The 21,951-nt window shown below is 56.2% G+C and overlaps 1 protein-coding gene across 1 annotated transcript in view; it reads left to right on the top strand.

Annotated features, from left to right (window-relative positions):
* DSCAML1 (DS cell adhesion molecule like 1) overlaps window positions 1–21,951 on the top strand; it is a 95,722-nt gene that overhangs the window by 841 nt on the left and 72,930 nt on the right. The window contains exons 2-3 of the mRNA XM_064524191.1: window positions 7,847–8,164; window positions 12,142–12,288. Coding sequence (XP_064380261.1) covers window positions 7,847–8,164; window positions 12,142–12,288 — 465 coding nt within the window. The remainder of the gene's footprint in view (window positions 1–7,846; window positions 8,165–12,141; window positions 12,289–21,951) is intronic.

Genomic DNA, 21,951 nt, shown 5'->3' with positions numbered 1-21,951 from the left:
TCCGATTCTGCGGGAATTTTTAATTACGGTTTTCTAATGAATTACCTCTTTGCACATTAGCTGCCCTGCAGACGTAGCGCTGAGAGTGCCCACCTTTTGGAAAATTGCGTGCTTGGAGGATATGGAATGACATTTTCCCTAATTATCTTTTCTGGCATTTGACAGCGGCAAGGGGGAATTTTTTGGAAATGAGAAAGAAAGGGGAGAGCGCTGCCTCCTTCTGTGAGACTTCTGTTGGTGTCTGTTAAATTACCCATTTATCTTAATGATGATCCAATGAAAAATATTTACTGAGGTTTAACAGGGCATCCTGTCCAGTTGTGTGGTAACAATCCATTATTTGATCAATTATTAATTATGGAATAGCTGCTTTATTATAGCTGGCGTAAAACTGCATTTGGGAGGTTTAATCGAAATCGCTATTGTGTTTAGGATCTGCCGAGATGAACGTGCCAGCGGCTGCTTTGCTTACATTTGCATTTTTACTGAGCTAAAAGGGAAAAACAAAACCCAATAACCATCCAGGACATCATGATTTCTCCCCCCCCCCTTCCCCCCCAGTCTAAATAATTAGGGTTATGGCTTTTGCATGTGTTTAGCCCCAGCTTCTTGGAAAAAGGATCTCTGCCCACAGAGCTATCTCTTCTGAGAAGAGCAAATTAAAAGCCTCCATTAGCACAACTCCTCATGGCCTCATTTTCTCTTTCTTAAGAAATATATCTTCGGTATGGAGCAGTCCTGGCGATGGAAAGTGTTAAAGTGAAACGGTTCCAGAGAGCACAGCAGTACAATGGAAGTTTCATTATAATAATAGGATTAAAAAAAATGAATTGCTTAATGCATGATAAACCTTTCGGATACTTAATATTTCTGGGCATCGAAGCACAACCTTTTAATATGTTCCTGCTGTAGAACAAGAGCTCCAGTAGAGGCTAAAAGCAAATAAACATTTGATCCAGGGGAGCACTGAAGTTCAGAAATCTCTCAATGGGCTGTAGCTGCTTATTCCTCCCCTGCCTATAAAATAAACAGAAATAGGTGGCTGGCAAGCAAGCAAACAGGGAGTTTATCGGAAAGAAGGTCTGGCAGTGCGAGTCAAAGAGCAGCCACACTGAGGAGGAGGAGGAGGAGGGGATGCGAGTGGCGTGCGGTGTGATGAAGACCATACTGTCAAAACGGAGAGCTTTTGAGCTGGGAAAGCATCTCCCTTCGTGTTTTAGCCGGAGCCCTCCGCCTCCTGATGCATCTTGGCATTATATTTACATTATGCTCCTGCGCCGGGTGCAGTGAACTATGCAGTTTGCGTTTTTACTCTCCCCCTCTCGGCCCCCCGGTGTGGCACAGCGCTCGTTTGTCTCTGAAATGAAACATGGAAGCCTCATTAAATGCACGGCGGCGAAGCCTGCAGTGCTGCGCGCCTCGCCGTGCCCGCTCGCGTTTCTGCAGCCCACGGATGGCCACAGTTTTCCGGCACTGCGAGCCACAGTGGCAACTCGCCCGGAGCCTTTACCTGCCCTCGGCATGGGTTTGGGGCTGCTCATGTCTTTGAATGGGAAAATCGATATACGCAAGCCTAATTTCTCGGTGCTTGTGTGCTCCGGTGGAACAGTGTGCCTCACCAAAGTTGGCATGCCGGAGACGTGATACCGAGCCGGGCTGGTTGGGGACTGGATTTAGGGCTGGTGCTGCCTCGGGCAGCCCCGGTGCACCGGGCGTTTCTGCTGTGGTGCTCCCGCCCCTGCCCAGGTGGTGCCGAGGTGGAGGGAGGACGAGCGAGCGCTGCGGCCTCGTTTGAGGCAGCGCGTGAACCGGGGGCAAGAACAAAACGGGAAGCGTCTCTTTGTGGCAGGAATTCTTGTGACATGGCAGCGTGCGAGTGGAGATGTGCCTTGGATGATATGAAGTCATCTCACACCCAAATAAGCAGGCTGTTAATAAGTGCGACTTCCTAGGAGGGCATGGAGGAGGAGAGTGCTCAGTGGTTGCAGTGAAAAGCGTGCTCTGGCGGGGGCTTATGCAGCGGCTGGTTTGGGCCCGGAATGTGTCCTGCCTTTGAAATCTCAATTTTAGCCAGCTACACAATTTTACATTATAATTTTATGAGTTACCCTTTCCTTGCTTGTAGACTCTTGAGAAATTTAAAAATAACCCCAGCACATACAATCTGCACGTTGCCATCATCTGCTAGCGGAGCTCTACCAAATATTTAGGAAATCCATTCTCCAACCGACCTTTGCTAGTGTTTGCCGCCCAACCCAGCGATGAGCTTTTGAGAAGGGTGGTTTAATTTCCTTTCTGTGGGAAAGAAGAGGGAGCAATGATCCTAGCTTAAAGAGGAGGAGGGCAAGGTGAACCAGGTTTCAGAGCTTCCTTTCGCAGGTTTGTGTATAGATTTATTCCCCTCATTTCTCATACCTGTCGGCTCTGTGACGGAAATCGCTCTCGGCGCTTTGCAAAGCAAAGATGAGAGTACAGCCTCGGCCTGGGTGGGAGACGGGGCACTGGTGCGATAGCCCGAGCTGGCTCAGGTCTTCGTTTCCGTGCAGCTCCGTTACGGAGCAGGCAGCACGCGTCCTGGCCGCGCTTGGGCACTGCCTCTTAGCTGCGGAGGACCGGGGCAGTGTTCGCCTTCGTGAGCCCTTGTTAAGGGCTGCTGGGTGAGGGTGGGCCGCACGCGGCAGCCGAAACGCTGGCAGAAGGAAGGTGCCGTGGAAGCAGGCTCGTGGTCGCTGCCTCTGGTGCGTGGTGGCCACGTGCGCCGGGCACCAGCTGAACGCCCCAGGCCATCCGCGGCATTTCAGCCGCGCTGTTTCCTGCAGTGGATTACAGCAAAATGCTGTGTTCAAGGACTGTCCTGGCCACCCGGGGCCGGTCCTGGAGGGGGGGCGGCTGTGGCGGTGCTGGCTCCCGGCGGGGCACGCACCTCTCGTGCTCGGCCGGCAGATGTTCTCCGAGTGCCGGCGGCAGGCAGGGAGCACCGTGCTGTTCCTCCCCTCGGCTGCTGCGAACGGGTCAGATGTCACTGCTCGCTCTGCCAGCTCCAAGGTCGCTCTCCATTAGGAGAAAAGTTATTAAAAGTGTCCTGAGGAGGAGGGCTTCAAGGAAGCCTGTTGCAGGGAAGGCCAAGGACTGCTCGGGCGTTACGATGGGCAGAATTACTGTCATATCTTAAGGCAGGACAGAGGACAGAGTGGGGCTTGCCACCTACCTGTAACTCCCACCCTGCAACGCGTGCAAGCGCCGGTGCGCTTCCTCCTTGGCCAGGGCGGGTGTCCAACACCCGTAATGAGCATAACGAATGGCGGGGGGTGGTCAGCCCTCACTGCACGGCAGCTCTGCTGCCCGCTGGGACGGGAGCAGCCCCGCTGGCGGGTGCAGTCCCCCCGCCTGCCCGCGGACGGCCTTTCTGCCGTGGTGGGTGCTGCGCCAACGTCCCGTGCGAAAGCTGCTGAGGGCAGCGGCTGATCCGGCCGCCAAGCCCGAGGGGAGGTCTTGGGAGAGGCGCTGCCAGTGGGGCGCGGTGAGCCCCAGTCTAGGGCCTGCCCCTTCTGCGGTGCTGCAAAGCCTTCCTTGGAGAGACAGCGGCGCCTTGAGCCGTGGCAGGCCGTCACCCCTTCAGCGGTCCCTCTTTGTAAGGAAGTACTCGGGCACTCGCTGACCTCTGCCACCCCTTGCTGACAGCAGCAGGCCAGGCGGGAGTGCTCGTGCCCTGTGGGTGCGTGCACGTCTTTGAGGCGTATCTGCTTAGCCTTTTCCCATCTCCGTGTGGTTTCTGTCAGATCTGATGTGCAAAGGCCGCGCTCAGCTTTGAGAAGCTTGCTGCAGGGTCTTGGGAGGCACGGGAATGGCTGTGGGATCCTGAATGAGTAGCTTGCTAGCACAGATCTCTGCATCAAGGGTGGAAAGACTTCACAGCTGAGGGGGAGAAATGGCTACTTAGTGGCACTGGCATGACGCTGGTCATTGTCTCGGGCAAGTCCGAAACCCACTCAATTTGAAAAACGGGGACAGCCCTTGCCTGTGAGGGCTGGAGCAGAGGAAGGGCTGGTGCTGGGCTGGTCTGGGAGGTGATGGCCTTTCTGTGTATGTGCAGGCTGGAGACTTCGGCCAGTGCAGCTCCTCTTGCAGGTCTTGCACCTCAATCTCAGCTGCCTCTTTCCGGAATATGTGGCTTTGTGACAGACCCTGGGGTCAATTTATGGCTGCTCTGCCTTGGCCGCTCGTTAGAGTAAATGAGCGCTTTCTGTGCAGCACATCTCTTTGCAGTGCCGAGCCTGGCTGTGCTTCTGAAGATATCAGAGTTTGGGAAGTCCAGTGAACAAGACTAGTAAATATTCCTAAGGGATGATAGCAAAATGACTTGCTTCTCCCAGTGGAGATAGAGATATTAATATTTCAATACCTCTAGGTTGTAATTTACTACAATTTAAGAAGATTGCACTCTGATAACTTAAAATACATGCTTTCCAGAGCAGGCAAGACCGTGTCCATCTCCACACTGGGCTTTGTGTGCGGCTCCTGGCTGCCAGCTGCCTGGTCTGCGGCGCTCGGTGCTGTGCCTGCTTCGCTGTGTTTCCCCCCAGTAGAAACCCTTCCATTCTGACTGCTCAAGCCCCATCTTTGCTTCATGTGACTTAATGCCCTCGATATTTAGGTTAGGGTCAGCACAGCTGACCAGATGTGAGCAGTAATTTCTGGTTTAAAAATATTGCAGTGCTATTTCTAAATTTTTAATCTCAGTGATTTGGAGGCAGTTTTATGAAACATGGAATTAGGATGGTGCTCAATGCTAAATGGTAAAGGAGATTATGTGGATTTAACTCTATGCGTCTGTCACATAACTATTGCCAATCCCATAACTTCCATCTTCTATTAAAAATCTGTTTCCCCCTTTGACCTGAAAAAGCTTTATGGGTAATCTGAATTTCTGTCTGTGAGGTATTTTTCCATCCCGGCCCCTCACCCTTCTGTCTGTAAGCCTTCCTGAGTGATGCCTGGAGATGAGAGATTTGCCCATCGGGTTGCGGCTGCTCCCTGACCATTACAGTGGTTGGAACCTTCTGCAAGGCGTGGTGCTGCCGCGTTGGGTTGCAGGACGCGCGGGGAGCCCGCGCTGTGCAGCGTGGGTGCTGAGCTGCACGATGCTCCTGAGCCCAAGCCGCTTGTGGCGAAGGGCAGTGACTGCCGTGCACCTTGCTTCTCCAGCCGGCCTGTCGCCAGCCCTCCCCTGCGTCACTGCACGCTACCCCGGGTAGCGCAGGGCTGCTTTCGCTCGCTTTGTTTTCCTTCATTTGATTGTAGATGTACGTTCTGCTCTTTCATGTGTGGGGAGCAAGCATCGCGCTGTTCTGGAAAAGGGAAATGCTGATTCATGACGACAAACCAGCCTGGAGATGTCATGAAAAGGCATCTGCAGGGCTGTGCGGTGGCCCCGTAGCTCTTCAAAGCCTGGCGCTGCTGCTCGGGAAGCGGGGTGGATGTGGGGCATGGGGGGGGGTTACGCCTCTGTTTCGTAATTCTTGCATTGGTCAGGGAGGGAGGAAAAAAATAAATGGCTTTGTGTACTAGCTGAGCATGCACGTGGACAAGCAGATGCACTAGGGTGTGGGGAGAGACAAAGATGCTTTCGTAACCTATGAACGCGTTTCATGTGTGGTGACGCTGCTGGACCTTCCTAGTCAACTAGTCCCTTGCATCTCCCAGCTTGCTGCGGCGTGCCCGGTGTGGGACAGAGGGCCCTGGGTAGCCGAGGGAGGCAATGCTGTCGTCGTAGGTGACGGGTCTGGCACAGAGCAGATGGAGAACAAGAAACGGGCTGTCTTGCTTTTGATGTAATAGGTGGTGCAAGCGTGCGAGGTGGTATTTGCAGCTGGGAGAAGATCAGAGAGGGGAGAAGGTTGTCTGCAGTTGAAGCAGAGGCCTGGGGAGCTGCTCCCGGCTCTGGGAGGTGCTCCTGGCTGGTGCGGGGGGCAGGTGCTTGCCGCCGTGGTGCCTTGTCCGGGGGAGTTTGTGTGCGGGGCCTCGGTCTTGCGGTCTGTAAAACGGATGTGCTCGGGCCCCCCTTGGGGAAGGGGTGAGGTGGTCCTGGTCTGGTTGAGGAAGGTGTGGAGCAAGCTGGTAGCACAATGCCGAACGAGGGAAGGAAGGTGCTTCCCAACACCCTTCCGAGGAAGAAGCAAGCGTTTTCCAGGGGAGGTAGGCGCTGGAGGACAGCTTTGCAGTGGGCTGCGGGTTGCTGTGGCCAATAACACTTAAATAGCCTTTCCTCAAATGAGCAGCCACGACGCGCTCTCCCTGAAGGGGCGGCTTGGAGCTAAGATAAGAATATTCATACAGACGAGACTATTTTCTCCCCCCACTGCTGTCCCCTCCTCCCCAAGTTAAAGAAATTGAGGTCAGGGAGGGTCCCCTGTGACTCGTTTTAAACCAACAGCGCGGTAGTTATTTGCTTATTGGCTCGGCGGCACCACGGCTGGTGTTCCCAGCCAGCGCTATTAATACACCCCCGCCAAGGGCCGCTCTCTAGATCAGTGTCCTTCCGCCCACTTGGAAAAGAGCGCGCCTAAAAAAAGAAAACCGGATCTAAGTGACTGGGGGCCTCGTCCTTATTTATAGCAAATCTTGCTTGCTTTGGTTGAGCGGGGAGCTGGCCCTGGAGTGGGAAGAGGAGACTGGAGGAGTTGGGTGACAAGCTCTTTTCCTGTTTATTGAAGGGAAGCGATTTTTTCGTAGCTGTTGCAGTTGCTCCAAAGGCTCCTCCTGGGCATCCAGGAGGCTGTGACCCCTGCCCTGGAGTGTGGCCTGGAGAGCTGCGTCCGCCTGCGTGGTGCGGGGCAGCCTGGGGTAAGGCAGCGGGCAGTAGTCAGGGCAGGGCGATGCTGGGCTTCGCCTGCAGCAGTTCTGCTACGGTTGGGGCAGCACTTTGGGAGCTGCAAGGGCTCCTGTGCGAGGTGGTGAGAAGGGAATTTCTCCCTGTCTGCCCTCCTTTCCCTCCGCCTCTGGAAATGGAGAGCAGCACCGAAGGCAGCTTTGCTGTCCCTCTCCCATGGGCTGCGGCTGCGGTGCTGGGGGAGAGGTGGGACGGTGGGCAGAGATGCCTGCCCCGCTCCATCCGGCTCTGCTGGGTCTGGACAGTGCCAGCATTGCCCCCAGGCAGTTTGCGCTGGAGCCGAGCTGGAGAGCTGATGAGGCACCCGGGTGCTGGCCATCTGCCGCTGCTCTGGGCTGCGGGACATTTGGGTTTGCAGTAGAAAAAGCGTTTGTTGTGTTTGAGTGCAGGCAGCTGCTGCACGGAGCTGCGTGGAGGAAGCCATTTCTAGCGTGCAGGTGCCCTCGGGCCTGCAGCGCTGGGGCACAGTGGAAGCAGAAACCCTGTGCTATGCGTGCGTGCAGCCCCCGGGCACGGGGAGGGTGGTGTTTCCCCCGCAGCCATCACGCTAGCGGTTTGGGGCTAATGGTGTGGCCGAGGCGCGCGCCTGTGTGGAGGCGTCTTCACGCTGCCCCTTCCCTCCTTTGGGCTCCTGGCCCTGGGAAGCCTCGGGGGGGGGGGGACCTGGGCATGAGGCATCCATCCTGCCGTGGGCACCCTCTCTTGCTGGCCCAGCCCCTGCTTGTCCTGTTAGGCGCTTGTGGTCCCTGATGCGTGCTGCCGGCAAGAGCACTGGCCTGTGAAGGTGGCCTTTCTGCTTCCAGTCCATGCACTGGTGCTTCCTCTGCTACCTCGCTCTGCTCCGGCTGGGGCTGGGGGCTGGGCTGGGGGCGGCTCGGGGGGGCCCTCGCCGTGCGGCTGAGCGGTCGCGGTGCCCGCAGTAACTCCCGGCTGTCGTGGCCTCTGCTTTCTCCACAGCACACGCTGAAGATGTTGGAACCAGCCTCTACTTTGTGAACGACTCTCTGCAGCAGGTCACCTTCTCCAGCACAGTGGGGGTGGTGATCCCCTGCCCGGCAGCAGGGTCACCCAGCGCCGTCCTTCGGTGGTACCTCGCCACAGGCGACGACATCTACGATGTGCCCCACATCCGGCATGTCCATGCCAATGGGACTTTGCAGCTCTACCCCTTCTCGCCGTCAGCCTTCAATAGCTTTATCCACGACAACGACTACTTCTGCACCGCGGAGAACTCGGCAGGCAAAATCAGGAGCCCAAATATCCGTGTTAAAGCAGGTAGGAGCCTCTGTGGGGGTGCTGGGGCTCGGAAGGGGTGCTGGCAGCGCTCCGGCCTGCTCCGTAGCCTGTTCGCACCCGGTTTGGCTCTGTCCACCTGGCATATCTGGTGTGGGACGGTAATACTGCTGCCCGGTAGCGCTTTGGCACTGGCACAGCAGTGCTCTCGTCTGACAGAAGGAGCTGGGGGGTGTTGAACGGAGAAAAGGGCTCGGGAGTCCTGCCGCTAGCCGCGTGGCCTTGGGCGAGGTGTTTCACCGCCTTCCTGCGCTTGCCCTGTGAGGAGCAGCAGGGGCGAGGGGCCGCTCTGCCGGCTGCTCTGCTCCCGAGCCTGGTGGCTCCGGCAGCCTCGGCTGAAGGATGCTGCTGGGTGAGGTGGTACCGTGGAGCTGGGGAGGAGAGCGAGCTGGTGAAGCGCAGAGCTGGGCCGCGGGCCTGTTGCGCCGGCATCGATTGCCGCATGGACAGATAGCAAACAGAAGGGCAGGGTGCTGGATAAACAGGGGACTGCCTGCCAATACATGTTTGCAGAGCGGCATCCTACCCAAGCTGAGAGCTGCAATTTGGGCCCTGTGCTGGCAGGGAGAGCGCTATGGAGTGACAACCAGCAGGGAAGAGACGCGCCACGTCGGTGCCCCCTGCTAGTGCCTGGTGGCTGCGGTGTGGCTGCAGCCTTGGGGCAGGGGAGGTCATTTGCACCCACCATACCTGGGGTGTGTTCATAGCTGTGTGCGGACCTGGGTCGCATCTGTACTCGGTGGAGAGATGCCCTGCACCGGTGTCCCACAGCCCTCCCAAACACTTGTCTGTTCCCGTTGCAGCATCCAGCCCAAACATACCAAGGCTTATTAAGCAAAAAGCAGGAATATGGCAAAGAGCTGATTTCCAAAGCCATTACAGTAAATTATTGACCAGGCTGAGTAGGGCTAATAGCCCAGGAATGGCTTCATTATGTAACCTATTAAAAGTGGGGCTAGCAGAGGGAACATGACAGGAGCGACTACAGGGTTTTTTATTTTAATACCTTGTACTGCAGAGTAAATTGGTATTAACCCCCCTCCCCAGAGTGAATTATTTACCAGCACTGTCAGGTTAGCTATAAACCACAGCCCAGTGGGGAGGACGGACAGCAGCAGATAGGGCTGCAGTAGCTGGATGTGCAACAGGCAGCTTGTGTGGTCTGGGTCCAGCAGGACCCTCGGCGAGCTCTTGTGCGGGCTGCCTTCAGGAGGCTGTTGCCCTCCTGGTGCAGAGGGAAGGCCCCTCGATTGGCTCCCTAGGCTCCAGTGGTGAGTGGCAGCGCCCGGGACAGCAGGCTCGGTTTCCAGGGCTCGTGCAGCAAGGGTGGTTGCTGCTGGTGGTGGGAAGTTTGTGCTCCGGGGAGAGCTTGCCTCCAGTGCTTGCCTTCCTGCCAGGTGGTCAGCGTTTACTGCTGTCTTTTTCTGGAGTAATGTAGGTTGTGTGGACTTCTTGGAGACCAGGTAGCAAGTCAGTGGCAGAGCTGAGTCCTGGCTCTGGCCCTCCTCTCCAAATACTGGGTTAAATGCGCCATTCCTGTGAGTGGGATTTGAGCAGATGCGCCTGGCTGGGCGTCCAAGCTTTGTCTGGTTAGCAGGTGCTGGGAGGGTGCAGTGCGGGGCCCTTTTGCAGGGCTCTTGAGGATCACCAGGATGGCTCAGGCTGGCAGTTTGAGCTGCTTGGGTTTTATAGCATTTGGAAATGGCTGTGAAACCTCCCCCCGCTTCTGCTTCCACCCTGTTGTCCTGTGTCCTGGTCACTCTGCTGCTTTGTAATGGCGCTGCACCAAGTGCAGCCAGCTTCAGCTGTGCAAGGGAAGCAAATAAAACCCAATTAAAAAAAATGAGGAACTGGAAAAATCTCAAAAGGCTTTGGAAAAACCTGATAGTGAGCACACGGAGTAGCAGTCTCTCTTGTCTAGCCAACGGAAATTTTTAAGCATGCTAGCTGTGACTTTTAAATTACCTTTGTGGGGACAGACAGCTGTAAGCTGGCAGCAAAAAGCAAGGAAGCCCCAGCATGTGGAGGCTGGCTCGCTTCAGAGTAGCGGTAGCACTTGTGTTTTGGGTGAAGGATGCTCTGGGAGGCCACGGGAGCAGCGCGTGGGTGCCTGCACGCCGGGTCTGCTGTGGGCTGGGGATGGATGCATAGCCTTGGCTGTGCAGGCAGCCAGACTTGGATGGTCGTCGTGGTCCCCGCTGGCCTTCAAAGCCTGTGAATAAACCTCCTGCTCCATGTGATTAAGGGGGCTTTTGCTGGCTAATCTGCTTTGGCTCTGCAGTGCCTTTCTGTTGCAGGCTGCTCGTGCATCCTTGCTCTGCCAGCCCTCCTCCTCCTCCTCGTCCGGCACCTCTGCAGCAGGGACGCTCGCTCCGGTCTGGGGCTGGGCAGGCGCTGTGCCCTCTGGCTGCAGAGCTCGGTGCCCAGCTGCTGCGCTGAATAAATAAATAATCAGCGAGCTGAAGGCCTCTCCGAACCCCCTTTCTCTGCCTTTGCCACCCCGGGCCTCCTGCAGCAGCTGGTGTTCAGCGTTGTGGGGCGCTTTGAGGGGCGAGAGGGTGCTCGAGCTGCTGACAGGCGGACATCATTTATGGCTTTATGGGTGTTTAATGTCTCCTCCGCCAGCCTGCTGCTGTGCGCAGCCCCCGGGAAGCTGCACTGGGGTTCCCGGAGAGGGAGCTGGGATGGGCTTGCAGCAAAGCAGCGTGCCCCGAAAGCCAGGGGAATCGAGGTGGAAGCACCATCACCCTCCTGCTGCTTGTTTACCTGGTGTACAAAATGCATGGGCTATGGGTGCTTTCCATGCTGCAAAGGCAGCGTTGCCCTTTGGGGGTTTATCCTGGGATTTGCTGAGCTGCTTTTGTTCTGGCTGGGAGTGTCATTCAATGTCCAAGCAAGCACATGTCTCTGGTAGTGATGCGCAGGTGCCTGTGTCTTCCAGGACAGTCCTTGTCACAGCAAGGAGGTGCATGCACTCGCTGCACTTTTATACTCAAATGTTAAGCGTTTATGGTGTGCCTGTGTCTGTTATTGGGGGTGGTGACATCTTTTTGTCCCTGAAGAGGCTTGGGCAGATCCAGCTTATCTCGTGAGGGCTGCTGAAGGGCTTTGTAGAAGTCACTAGGGCACCGGCGAGTACCTTGACACTGTGCAGCCTTCGGAGAGGGGGGTGTGTCCCTGCGGGCAGGGTACGCGGTGGGGACAGCTCGCTGCTCGGGGTCCTCACCACGGTGTAGCTTGCAGAGTTGCCTTCTGCTTCCCCAGTGCTGCTCCCCGGGTTTAGGAGGGGGTCAGATGGTGCCACAGGCTTTCTCTCGCAGGTGTCTCCCCACTGCATTTTCAGCTTACGTCTGCCAGAGAAGTGATTACCTTCAGGGTAGGAGGCTGAACGTTACAGCTAGTGAATGCCCTTGGCTGCTGTACTGAACTCGGGGTGCTGCAAACCTCTGCCTTAGCGGCTCTGGTGAATGCAATCCCATCGGCTTCACATCCCTGCCCTTCGTGGCAGGTTCTGGTGAAGCCGGGGGCTGCCGCAGGGCACCCAGCAGCCGGAGCTGGGCCAGGCATCGCCGCAGGGCCGGGGTGCCGGAGGGAGGACCGGTGCCTTCCCCAAGGAAAGGTGCAGGACTGATGAGCACTGATCCCGCAGGGTCTGCGGAGTCACCCGCAGACCCGGTGCCTGCGGAGGGAGGAGGCGAGGTCGGCTGCGGGGCGGATCGGGTACCCCGGGACACGGCTAGGCTGGGCATCGGCAGTGCAGGGTTGGGGATGCGAATGTCTGTCTTGCAGCTCGTTTTCTCTGCCCCTGCTTCCTGGTTGGTGCTGGGGTGGGCAAGTGCTTTGGATGGAAGCCATTTGTTGCTGGGGGGGTTTGTTTGGAAAATGTGGTATTAAAGCAAAAGCAAGTTTTGTTTTCTTCCAGCACTGTCATAGTATCAACCATCTGCTTTTCTCTCCAGTTTTCAGGGAACCGTACACTGTTCGGGTGGAGGACCAAAGGTCGATGCGTGGAAACGTGGCTGTTTTCAAGTGCCTCATCCCCTCATCAGTGCAGGAATATGTTAGTGTTGTGTCCTGGGAGAAAGACACCGTTTCTATCATCCCAGGTAAGAGAGGAGCCACTGTCCTCTTGGCAAATCTGTCCTGCTTTGCCCTGTGTGAAACTCACTGTTGCAGAGGTCTTTTGGTTTATCATCTGTGCCTGCGCTGCCAAAGCAAAGGGTGTTATTGATGCCTGCCTTGGGGCTCCATACGGGGAAACCCACGTGGTGCGAGCAGGCGCGCTGTGTTCGGGGCCGCCTCGGCGCTAAGGCCGGTACCGCGTGTATGAGCGGGCTCGCAGGTGTGCTGGTAAGCGTGACAGCAAGCGTTTTGCTTCCTGGTTTCTCCCACGAGCCTGTGACTAGCTCACTTTGATGGGTATGTGACAGCTGGGGTTTGGATGCTTGGAAGATGGTCTGTCCTTGCTCAGTTCCCTTTCTTCTGCAGTTGGACCAGATTTCACTGTTAGGGTGATACAAAGGTGAATATTCTCTTGTGAGTTTTTACCACTGTTGCAGCCACGTGGGAAGGAACTCATTGAAAAAGGCATCACGAGCTGCTTCCCTGTTCAGGCACCTGGAAGCTGCTTGGCCTCCTGCCTTTTCCCAGTGCTGGTGTGATCTGCTTGCGTTAGTCTGACTCTCAGGCGGGTGCGTGTCCCAGTCAGCACTGGTGTTGCTGTGCTTTGACTGGTGTGCAGGGGACCTGAGGGAGGGATGGTAATGCCGGTCTCTTTGCAGGGACTTTGCAGCTCTGGGTGTTTTGCCACTGTAGAATTGGGTGAAATAGGCGCGAACTGCGGCCCGTGCTCGGTCGGGCTGGGCACGCTCTGTGCCCCTGCTGCCCGGAGGAGGCAGCTAGCCCACGCTGCGGGGCAGCGGATGGGAGGCTGATCCTGCTTTGCTGGCAAACCAGAGCCGCAGGAGCAGCGTGGGGCACGCGACAGGCAGAGCGGGGCCGGAGCAGGGCTGGGAGAGGCCCGCCAGCACCCGTCCCCATGTACCGCGGTGACCTTTGCTTCCCTCCTCGGAGACTATTGATGGCAGCGCTGGCTGCCCTGCGCAGCGTGTGTAAGCTAGTAGTAAAGCAATCAATACCGCTTTCCCCGGGGGGATCCAGAAAGAATTAAAGGATTTTGCCCGAAGTGAACGCGCCGTGTGGGATATTTGCTCAGAGGTCAGTAAGTCCTGGTGCTCCTCGGGGGCTCGGTGCTGCTGCGCTTGCCGTGGGGACGCGCCTCGGGCGCGGGGGCTCCGGTGCAAGGTGTGGGGCGAGCGGCGTGTGCCTGGGGCCCCTGCGGCCGCAGCGGGTGCTGACCAAGCACGGGAGGCGATTTGCTCTAATCGGTCTTGAAGGGACGTTTCTTTCTAAGGAGCTTAGTGCAGAGTGCTTCACCTGGAGGGGCCGAAGGGTTATTCTCCGAGGGCTGCGCTGGCCCGTGGTGGGGAGGCCGTGCCTGCACCTCCTGCCTGCCGCCAACGTACTACAGCTCTCGGTGCTCCTGTGCAGGCTCGTGCTGCGGGACCGATGGGCTGGTCCGGCCCCGGTGGGGTGCGATGCCTTCGGGGCATCTCCGCGCAGCACCCTGCACAACCGGGCTCTAGGCCGGGGCCGGAGCCCCGACCCGGGGCTGCGGTGAAGTGACAAGTGGCAGTCACGCTGAACGATTGACCGGGCAAGCAAGGGGACCTCCTCTGACAGCGGCTGGGCTGCCTTGGCACCAGCACAGATCCTGTTACAGTTTGTAAATCTGGGGCTGTGAGCCAACTTCCTCCTCTCAGTCAGGATTTTAGTTTATAGCACTCCTCCTCCCCAGCACTGACCCACTTCTGCCAGTCTCGGGGTGAAATTACCTCAGACTGTTTGCCTCAGCAGTGTGCTCTGCCCCAGACAGGAGCTCGGGGTGACGGTCTGCGTCGCACAGGTGGTAGGAGCCGGCCCTGGCCTGCAGCAGCCTCTCCCCCAGCAAGGGACACTCTTGCTCTGCAAATGGCCTCCCTGCATGCTGTGAGAAGCCTTCTGGCATCTTGGGATGTTTTGAAATATTGCAGTCGTGTCCCTTCCACTTTAGTAGGTAAGAAATCTGTGGGTCTCCTTTGGAGAGGCCTGTTGCAAAGCTTTCGTGGCAGGACTTGCACTGAAGCCAGCTGGTGCTTGGAAGAAGCCAGGCTCATCCTCGTCGGGTGCAGACTCGCACCGCAGCCTTGCCAGCCCTTCTCTGCTCAGAGAAAGCATGCTCCTGGGAAGCAGCTGCATCCCCGTGAAGGAGCAACTGCAAGGCAGGTTTCCGTGCTGCCGACGGGACTGATGAGCGGGTCTGTGGCACCCCTTCTCGGCTGTGGTGCGGGGTGACGGTGTGCCTCGCTGCCATCTCATGGCCTGGGTGTAGGGAAGTCCTTCAGCACTGCAACTCGCTGCGCAGATCCCTTGGCGGCTGGCTGGGCTGTGTCGACTCTGGCCGTGCTGCCTAAGCCTGGTGGCTTCTGTGAAATACCAGGCCAGCTGCTTCCAAGGGAGCTCAAAACCCCTGTATACTCTAGAGACTGCTCCAAAGAGGACGCGTCCTGTGCAGGTGAGCCATATGGACACAACTCACGTGCCAGGTGTGTGTTACCAGCACCTTCAGAGCTTGTCTGCTAAAAGTGGCATCTCGGCTCCTTAGTGCCAGTGCATCTGCTGGCTGTGCTGGGCTGCGGTCCCTTTTCTGGGAAAAGCAGAGGGACAAACCAGCTTCCAGGGCTCTGCTGGGCCCGGGGAGGTGCCGGAGTCTGTGATGGGCTGCCCGTGCGTGGAGCGTGGTTCCCCGTGGTGGGGACCCCTCCGAGCAGGCAGACCCTGTGGGACAGCTCGGTGACATGACGTCTCCTGCTCTGGGGACAAATCTGCGTCCTAATGCTGCTGTTATCCAAATCCCTCTCTCACCTCAGAGGCCTTTTGTGCTGGCAGTGCGCTTTGTCCCGCCCCTTGCATGAGCGGTGCGTGCGGCCGTGTCCAGGCGTCGTTTGAAGAGCAGAGCTGGTTCCTTCAGCACCAAGTTTGTGCACTGAGCATCCATGCACTTGCATGATCTTAACCTAGGCTTGTTCTCAAGTTTGCTGTTGCAGTAGATTTTTTAATATGATGATTTAATTAGAGTGGAAGGATTTTAACATTCTAAAGCAATAATTACCCTAAAGACAGAACATATAAATTGTGTTACAGTGCAGAGTCAACACAAGCAAACATGTTTTGCTGTTGGATTACAAATATAGTATCTGCCTGCAGCTTATTTTTTTACTTGCTCTTGTGTTAGAGCTAAAGCTGGCTTTGCTGTTGCCAAAAACATGGTCTCTTCTTGACCTCTGGTGAACTTTTGATTCTGTCCTAATACTTGGCAAGGAAGGCAAGGAGTGAAGGAGGGGTTCCCTGCTGTCTGGAGTGAATGGCATGAATTTTGAAAAAAGCTGAGATGTGGTACTGAGGCCTAATAGCTCTTTTTCTATCTAAAAATGCTTTGTGAATTGCAAGATCAAGTGGTTGTACAGATACAGCAGTGCATAGCTCTGCTCACGTCATCCTACGAAAAGAAAAGGCCTATGGAAGCACTGCAGCTCCTTCAGAAGTAAATTCAAGCCATATTTGAAGCTGGCTGTGTAACCTGGCATTTTGTCGTCACGTTAATGTATCCAGTTCACTGTTTTCCTCCAAATTTTCCTCTAGTGCTTCATGCACATGGACCGTGCGACTTCCTACCGAGCCTCAGCATGTCAGGGCATAAAGGGTCCTAATTCTCAGGACTGGTCGAGAGCCTTCACCCAGACTTCTCTGTGGCAGACAACTGGCTTTAACTGGATATTTTCCCGGGAAGTGTTTGCTTTCCTTAAAGCTTTTCTTCTTTTCTCCCTACTGGAACACAAAACATTTTGTAGCTTGAAAATGGAGGAAAAAACCTCCTCTGCAAGGAGGAGGGAGTGTTTCTCTAGGGGCTGCCGTGTTCTTGCAAGCTCCGACCTCGGTCTCGGTAAGTGGGTTGGGTGGCTGTTTCATGAGCTTTCTCAGGTTCTTCTCATGCTTAATTGGGATTGCAGAGCTGCAAGCTGCCCCCTCCCCACCGCCCAAGCTCTGCTGCTTTGCTCTTGAGGCTCGTCTTTTCAGATCCTTGTTGCGCTTTTGGCTGCAGCTCGCTGGTGGTGAGGGAGCGCTTGGCTTGGGGGTGGCTTGGGCTGGCACCGCAGGGGCTCGCCGAAGCGGCCCCGGGACGGGCAGCCCTGGCAGGGTACAGAAACATGGCTTTGAGGGCGAGTGCTGCGCGATGTCTCCTGGTTCGAGGTCTGCCTCGTCCCTTCGTTCAGCATCGTTTCAGTGAAGGCCCGCGGACAGAGCCCGGCGTGCGTGCACGTTGCGCAGATAGCTGCTTTCCTTGCTGCCGCTCTTAGCAGCCGAGGAGAGTGCTGCTTTCGGTGGGTGCCTCTGCCTGGCTTCTTCCCATTCAGCTCCTGACAAGTGCATCCTTTCAGGAGCACCTACTGGGTCTATTTTCGAAGAGATCTTAAAACAATTGCAGAAAAGTGCTTTGTGTCTGCATCGCGCTGCTGCAGTGGGGGGTTTTGGTAGTGTTGCGTTATTTGGTTAACTTGGCAACACTGTAACTTACCCTGAAATCAAAGATAAATTCTTTATGGAAGGTTATCCTGCGTATAAATCATCATTAGTGTAGCTCATTTTTGTTTAATGCCTACCTAACTGTGCTGTAGTCTAAAAATGTGTGTTTAGTGAAGTCAAGGGTTGCAGAGAAATTATAGGGTTTTCAAAAACCCATTTGCTTTGCTGGTGCTCACATCGGAATCAATCTTGCCTTTAGTTCTCAGCCTTGTAACGGACGTGCAGCACCACTCGGGATCTGGCGTTTAATGTAGGCTGGTACTTCTTCAGAAGAAACCAGCAGTGCTCGCAAACCGGACTGTGTAAGATTGCACTTCACACCAAGGCTGTGATTTTGAACTCTGTTGTTGATGAATCTTAATATTTGAGGGGGGGGGAGGAGGAGGACGAGGACTGCAGCTGAGCACAGGGTCTGACTGGTCCCTCCCTTCTGCAGGGAAAGAGGGAGAAGCTCCTGCCACAAACCCGTTTAAGAACAAGATGGTAAACAGCTTTTTTTAAACAGTCTCCAGGCTAGCTAATGTGAGGAGTCTAGGAAGCAAATCCACGGTTTTGATTTGTGCTGGAAGAAGTAGCTGGCATATGTGACTGAAGCTGCTTTGGAGTTGCTGTGCTCTAGTTACTGTGACACAGAAATGGAAATTTCTGTGGCAGTGTGTTGTCTTTTCTACAGGTATTGCAGCGAGTGTACCTTGATTTCGGTGGTTGCAGCAGCTGCCGAACCAGGCATGTAGCGGTTGTACTAACATGGATCAGATGTGCGTTGGTGCTACAGGAGTGCGTGTCTGGCCGTGCTTCTCAAAAGCGAGTGGTGACGTAGGGAGCAACTTGAGACACGAGAAAGCGGCTTTCGGAAGAATTCCGGCCCCTCCGTGTCAGTGAGCTCCCTGCCATTCTTGAAACTTGTCAATCTGAGCAGCAGTCGCTTTTGCAAGACGTCGCTTGTGGTGCCGTGAGCAGCACGTGTGTGCACGCGCACCGATGCCCAGGCCCCTCCTCAGCTGCCCCCGTGGGGTGAACGCAGCTGGGTCTGCCTCGGTACGGACGTGCCCTCTGCCCTGGCTGTGCCGCTGGCACGGGACCTGGGTTGCTGCGGCGGGCGAGGGCTTGGCGGGGACTCGAAGGTGGGCGTCACTCTGTGCACCACGCACCTGCAGCTGTCGGGGTCGGCTCGGGACGTTAACAGAAGTGGTATCCTCGGGGGGTGGCTGCAGACGGCCTTGCTTCAACTGCGGCGGGCAGCGGTTGTCCCCTCCCCGCCTTCCCCGGCTTGTGGCAGACGATGACCTATGGAGGCAGCACAAGGAACACTTATTTGGGAGAAACAAACAGTAACAGACTGGTAACCCCGGATGTGAGCTGCTCTTTGATGCTTCGGTGTTGGGTACTTGACAGACTGGGCTGGGAAAACCTCCAAGCACAGCGTTTCTCCGCAAGGTACAGACGTGTTTTAGGGTGCTGCTTTTCTCAGCAGCCCCAACGCGTGTCCTTCGAGGGCTGCGCACCTGGATGCTGTTTAGCCAGCAGCTAACCACAAGCCCTTTCTCTGGAAACCAAGCTTAAAGCTTGGCAAAAGGGTGGAACGGGAAAAAAGCCTTAGTTCTGCAGGAATTTTAGTTACATTTCTGTGCGTGTTCTTAACTGAACTTTAGCCTTTTAGTGCATTTAGAAAATATCTAAGCTACTTTGTGGTGGCTCAGGTGTGGACTTAGTTTGATCTGAGCCCTTTCTGTCCCGTCTCCTACGGTGTCCAAGGTGGTGTTTATGGGAGTCTTAAACTCATCTCAGCAACTGTTCAGTGGTGAAGGGAGTAAGCGTACCAGCTTTCTCATGGTGAAGCAAGCCTGTTCACCCCGAAGACGTGTGCTTTTCTCTCCCCTTTCCCATGCTTTGGAAGGTTTTTCTCCAAAATGTTGGAAGCAAGTGTAACTACACACAAATTCCATTTTAATCCATCTCAAAACGTAATGAGTCTGGAGACGCAGCATGAGGCTACCGAAAATTAAAAACACCGCTAGTATTTATGGGTGTAATGTTGCCTCAGCAGGTCCCTTTACGTGGCGCCGGAGCCGCAGCGAGGCGCGGGCGCTGCGGGGAGGCGGGTGGCATTGGCTGCGCTGGCCCCAGCGCCAGGCGTGAGCACAAGAGCCGGGACCTCGATAACCGGGCGTTGTCCTTCGATCAGTAGCCTTGGTGCGGGGCTGTCGATCTCGCGTTGCTGCAGAAAGCTGGGAGCTGGGGCAGAGCAAACACAGCAAGGCGAGAGGAGCAAGGCAGTGCTTGTTTGCGTGTTCATCTTCGCGGCGACGGTTTGGGGACAGGAGATAGGTTACGGAGGGTGTTTACCGGCTGTTAGTGCTTTTGCGTGGTTAGCTTTGCTTGGCTGCAGAAGCCCCTGGGCTGGTTTCGTGGGCGCTGCGTGGCAGCCGGCGGCCGGGAGCGCGTGGGGGCAGCGAGCCGTGCTGCCCGCCTCTCCCGGGCAGTCACCCGCAGCATGTGGTGGCTGTGCCTGTCGCTGCAGCTCGGCCCCACGAGAAGCGGAGGCAGCTCTGCGGCAGCCTCCTGCCACTGCTCCTTCCAGCGAGAGCAGGGAGGGAAATCACCAACGTTGCTCTGCGAGGGGAGCAGTCGGGCAGGAGGGTTGTGTGTGCCACGGTCCCCACTACTCCTTTGCTTCCCTGGGGTGCGCGTGGCCCCGCTGCAGCCTGTGCGTGGTGCATGGGGAGTGGCCCCTCGCAAAGGGGCTGCTTGGGGCTCGCTGTGACCTGGGCCCTGGGGCAGCGCTTGTGCTGCCAGCGCGGATGGTGCAGCAGCCGCCGGGGAAGGGACCTGCTGGGCCTGGCGCTGCGGGAGCACATCCCGAGCTGGGGCAGAGCGCCCGCCAGCCGGGGGTGCAGGGCAGGAGGACAGGGCCCTCGGAGGAAGGTGTGCTGGGGCTGGCGGCTGACCTTCCTGCCAGCTCTGACAGGGCTGTCAGTCCTCGGAAAGTGCCTTCCATGCTGGGTGGCCAAATGCATCGTTGTCTAATGGTTAGGGGGGAACAGGAGGCCCAGCTCCCTTCCCAGGACAGCCACCAGCGCTGTCCTGGGTCTGGGAGTCCCGGGACCATCAGAGCCTGGAGGACTTGGCTTGCTAAAGCCCAGGAGACCTGGCCACAGCAGCCTCTGCACACTGGAGGTCTCGCCACCCCTGTGCAACCACACGGCAGCTAGACGTGCGCATGGGACGAGCTGCAAAGACAGCCAGCTTGCAGGTAGAAGAAGTGACCGATGGGGGAAAGAAGGGCTAGCAGTGGCCTTTTCGGTTGGGCATTGCAGCTGCTCCCTGGGTCTGGCTGCCTTGTGCCGTGGAGCAGCCTGATGTGATTCAAATGAGCGCTGTCCTACCCTGCCCTGTCTAGGGGTGCTGCGAAACCTTTTCCTCTGTCAGTCCCTACTGCTCTAAAGGTGTCCTGGCTTCTCCCCCAGCCCTTGCCACCCTCCCTAGCTGCAGCATGTGCCCAGACCTGTTAGAGGGAAGTAGCTCTAGGCGTTATTCTCACCAAGTGGGGTGAGATTCTGTCTGAAATCATTTCATCCTTCCCCAGAGACTTGGCGTGAATTTTATCTAATCGCCATGGCAACAGATAAAAAAAGGTGTGAGCACATCTCCTTTTGCTGTGATAATTCAGATTTATATATTCAGATCAGATTGGAGTTAGAGATTTTAAAAGGAGCAGATGCAGCAGAAGGTGTGACTGCAAATAATGTGGCGAGAACGTTTGATGATCCTGCCCTTTAAGAGGGGAGAGAGCCTTCCTGCAGTTTTTTTGGAATATAATTATTCCATCAAATCCACTTTAACAAGGACTCATTATAGCCCTGATAATGCAGAGTCACGTTGGAGACAATCTCACACACATGCACACACACCAAAAAGGGACTAAAACAAGTAAATAAAATGCATGCGGATAGCAAGGAGCGAGGGCTCTGTCGCTTCCAGATGCACCCACGGAACAGCAGCCCAAGTCTCACAGGTCAGGCAGGATTTAATTGAGATATAATTGCATTGGCCCAAATGCAGCGGCAGCAGAGGACTGTCAGGTGTGCTTCCCCGCTGCCACATGCTCCTCGTGCCTGTCTGCTGCAGTGTCCCTTGCGAAGTGTGTTTGCAGGATGCCACTTCAGAGACGCTTGAAACCAGCTCTTTGGACAGACGAGGCTGTCGAGAAACCCCTTAGGGTCCTGTGCGACAAAATGCTCGTGATTAAAGGTCGGGAGAGCTGTGGATTTCTAGAGGTAGCTTTCCTGGGCACAGCTTTGGTTACTTTCCCCTTCCAGCTCGCGTTGTCACCTGCCAGACCAGTGTGAGAGGCGTGATTTTGCAGAGCAGGCTCGATCGGGTGATGCTACCAACACTGTTCGTCTCCCATGCGGCAGGTCTCGAGTGCCCTGTGTTGCGATGGAGCAGTGCCCCAAACCACCTGAGCTTGGGCCATGCTGAACTGAAGTTATCTGTTGCTTTCGCTGGGCTGTTGTGGCTTCTGCGGGAGGGAAATGCTTTGGTCAGAGCTCCGAGGAAGGAGGTCTTTGACTGCTTTTTCTGAAGGGTGGAGAAGAGGAGGCAGTAGCCTGGGAAGGAAGGGCGCTGTTGATCTAGCGCTTGGCATCCCCGTCCCCCCAATGCGCTCCCCCTGCTCCCAGCCCTGCAGGGTGATGGAGCACTAGTCAAACACGGCATGACAAGCTCCGGGATGTGAAATACAGACAAGCATCCTTCCTCGGAGCAGCCATCTCTGGGCGCACTTGTGAGCGTAAATCTCTTGCCACCCTGAGGAATAGTTGTGCTGCAGGGAACGGACAAATGGTGCAGGGAGCACAGGACGGATGGCTGTGGGTTTGGAGCAGACGCGGGAGGCAGGCGGGCTGTAAATCTCTGCCTGACACCTTACCCTGTGCCCAGCAAGAGATGCATTTCATATTTTGTGCCGCTGGCCCTGCATCTGCCTCAACTGCTGTTGGCTTAGGCTTGGTGTCAAGCTTCCAGGTGGCAGAGGCGAGAGGAGCGAGCGCAGGGCAGGCTTTGGGACGTGCACCCGGATCCCTGCT

The sequence above is a fragment of the Dromaius novaehollandiae genome, chromosome 21 (assembly GCF_036370855.1).
Source record: "Dromaius novaehollandiae isolate bDroNov1 chromosome 21, bDroNov1.hap1, whole genome shotgun sequence".
NCBI classification, from domain to species: Eukaryota; Metazoa; Chordata; class Aves; order Casuariiformes; family Dromaiidae; genus Dromaius; species Dromaius novaehollandiae.
Note: the sequence above shows the minus strand (reverse complement) of the source record. Positions and strands in the feature narration are given on the sequence as shown.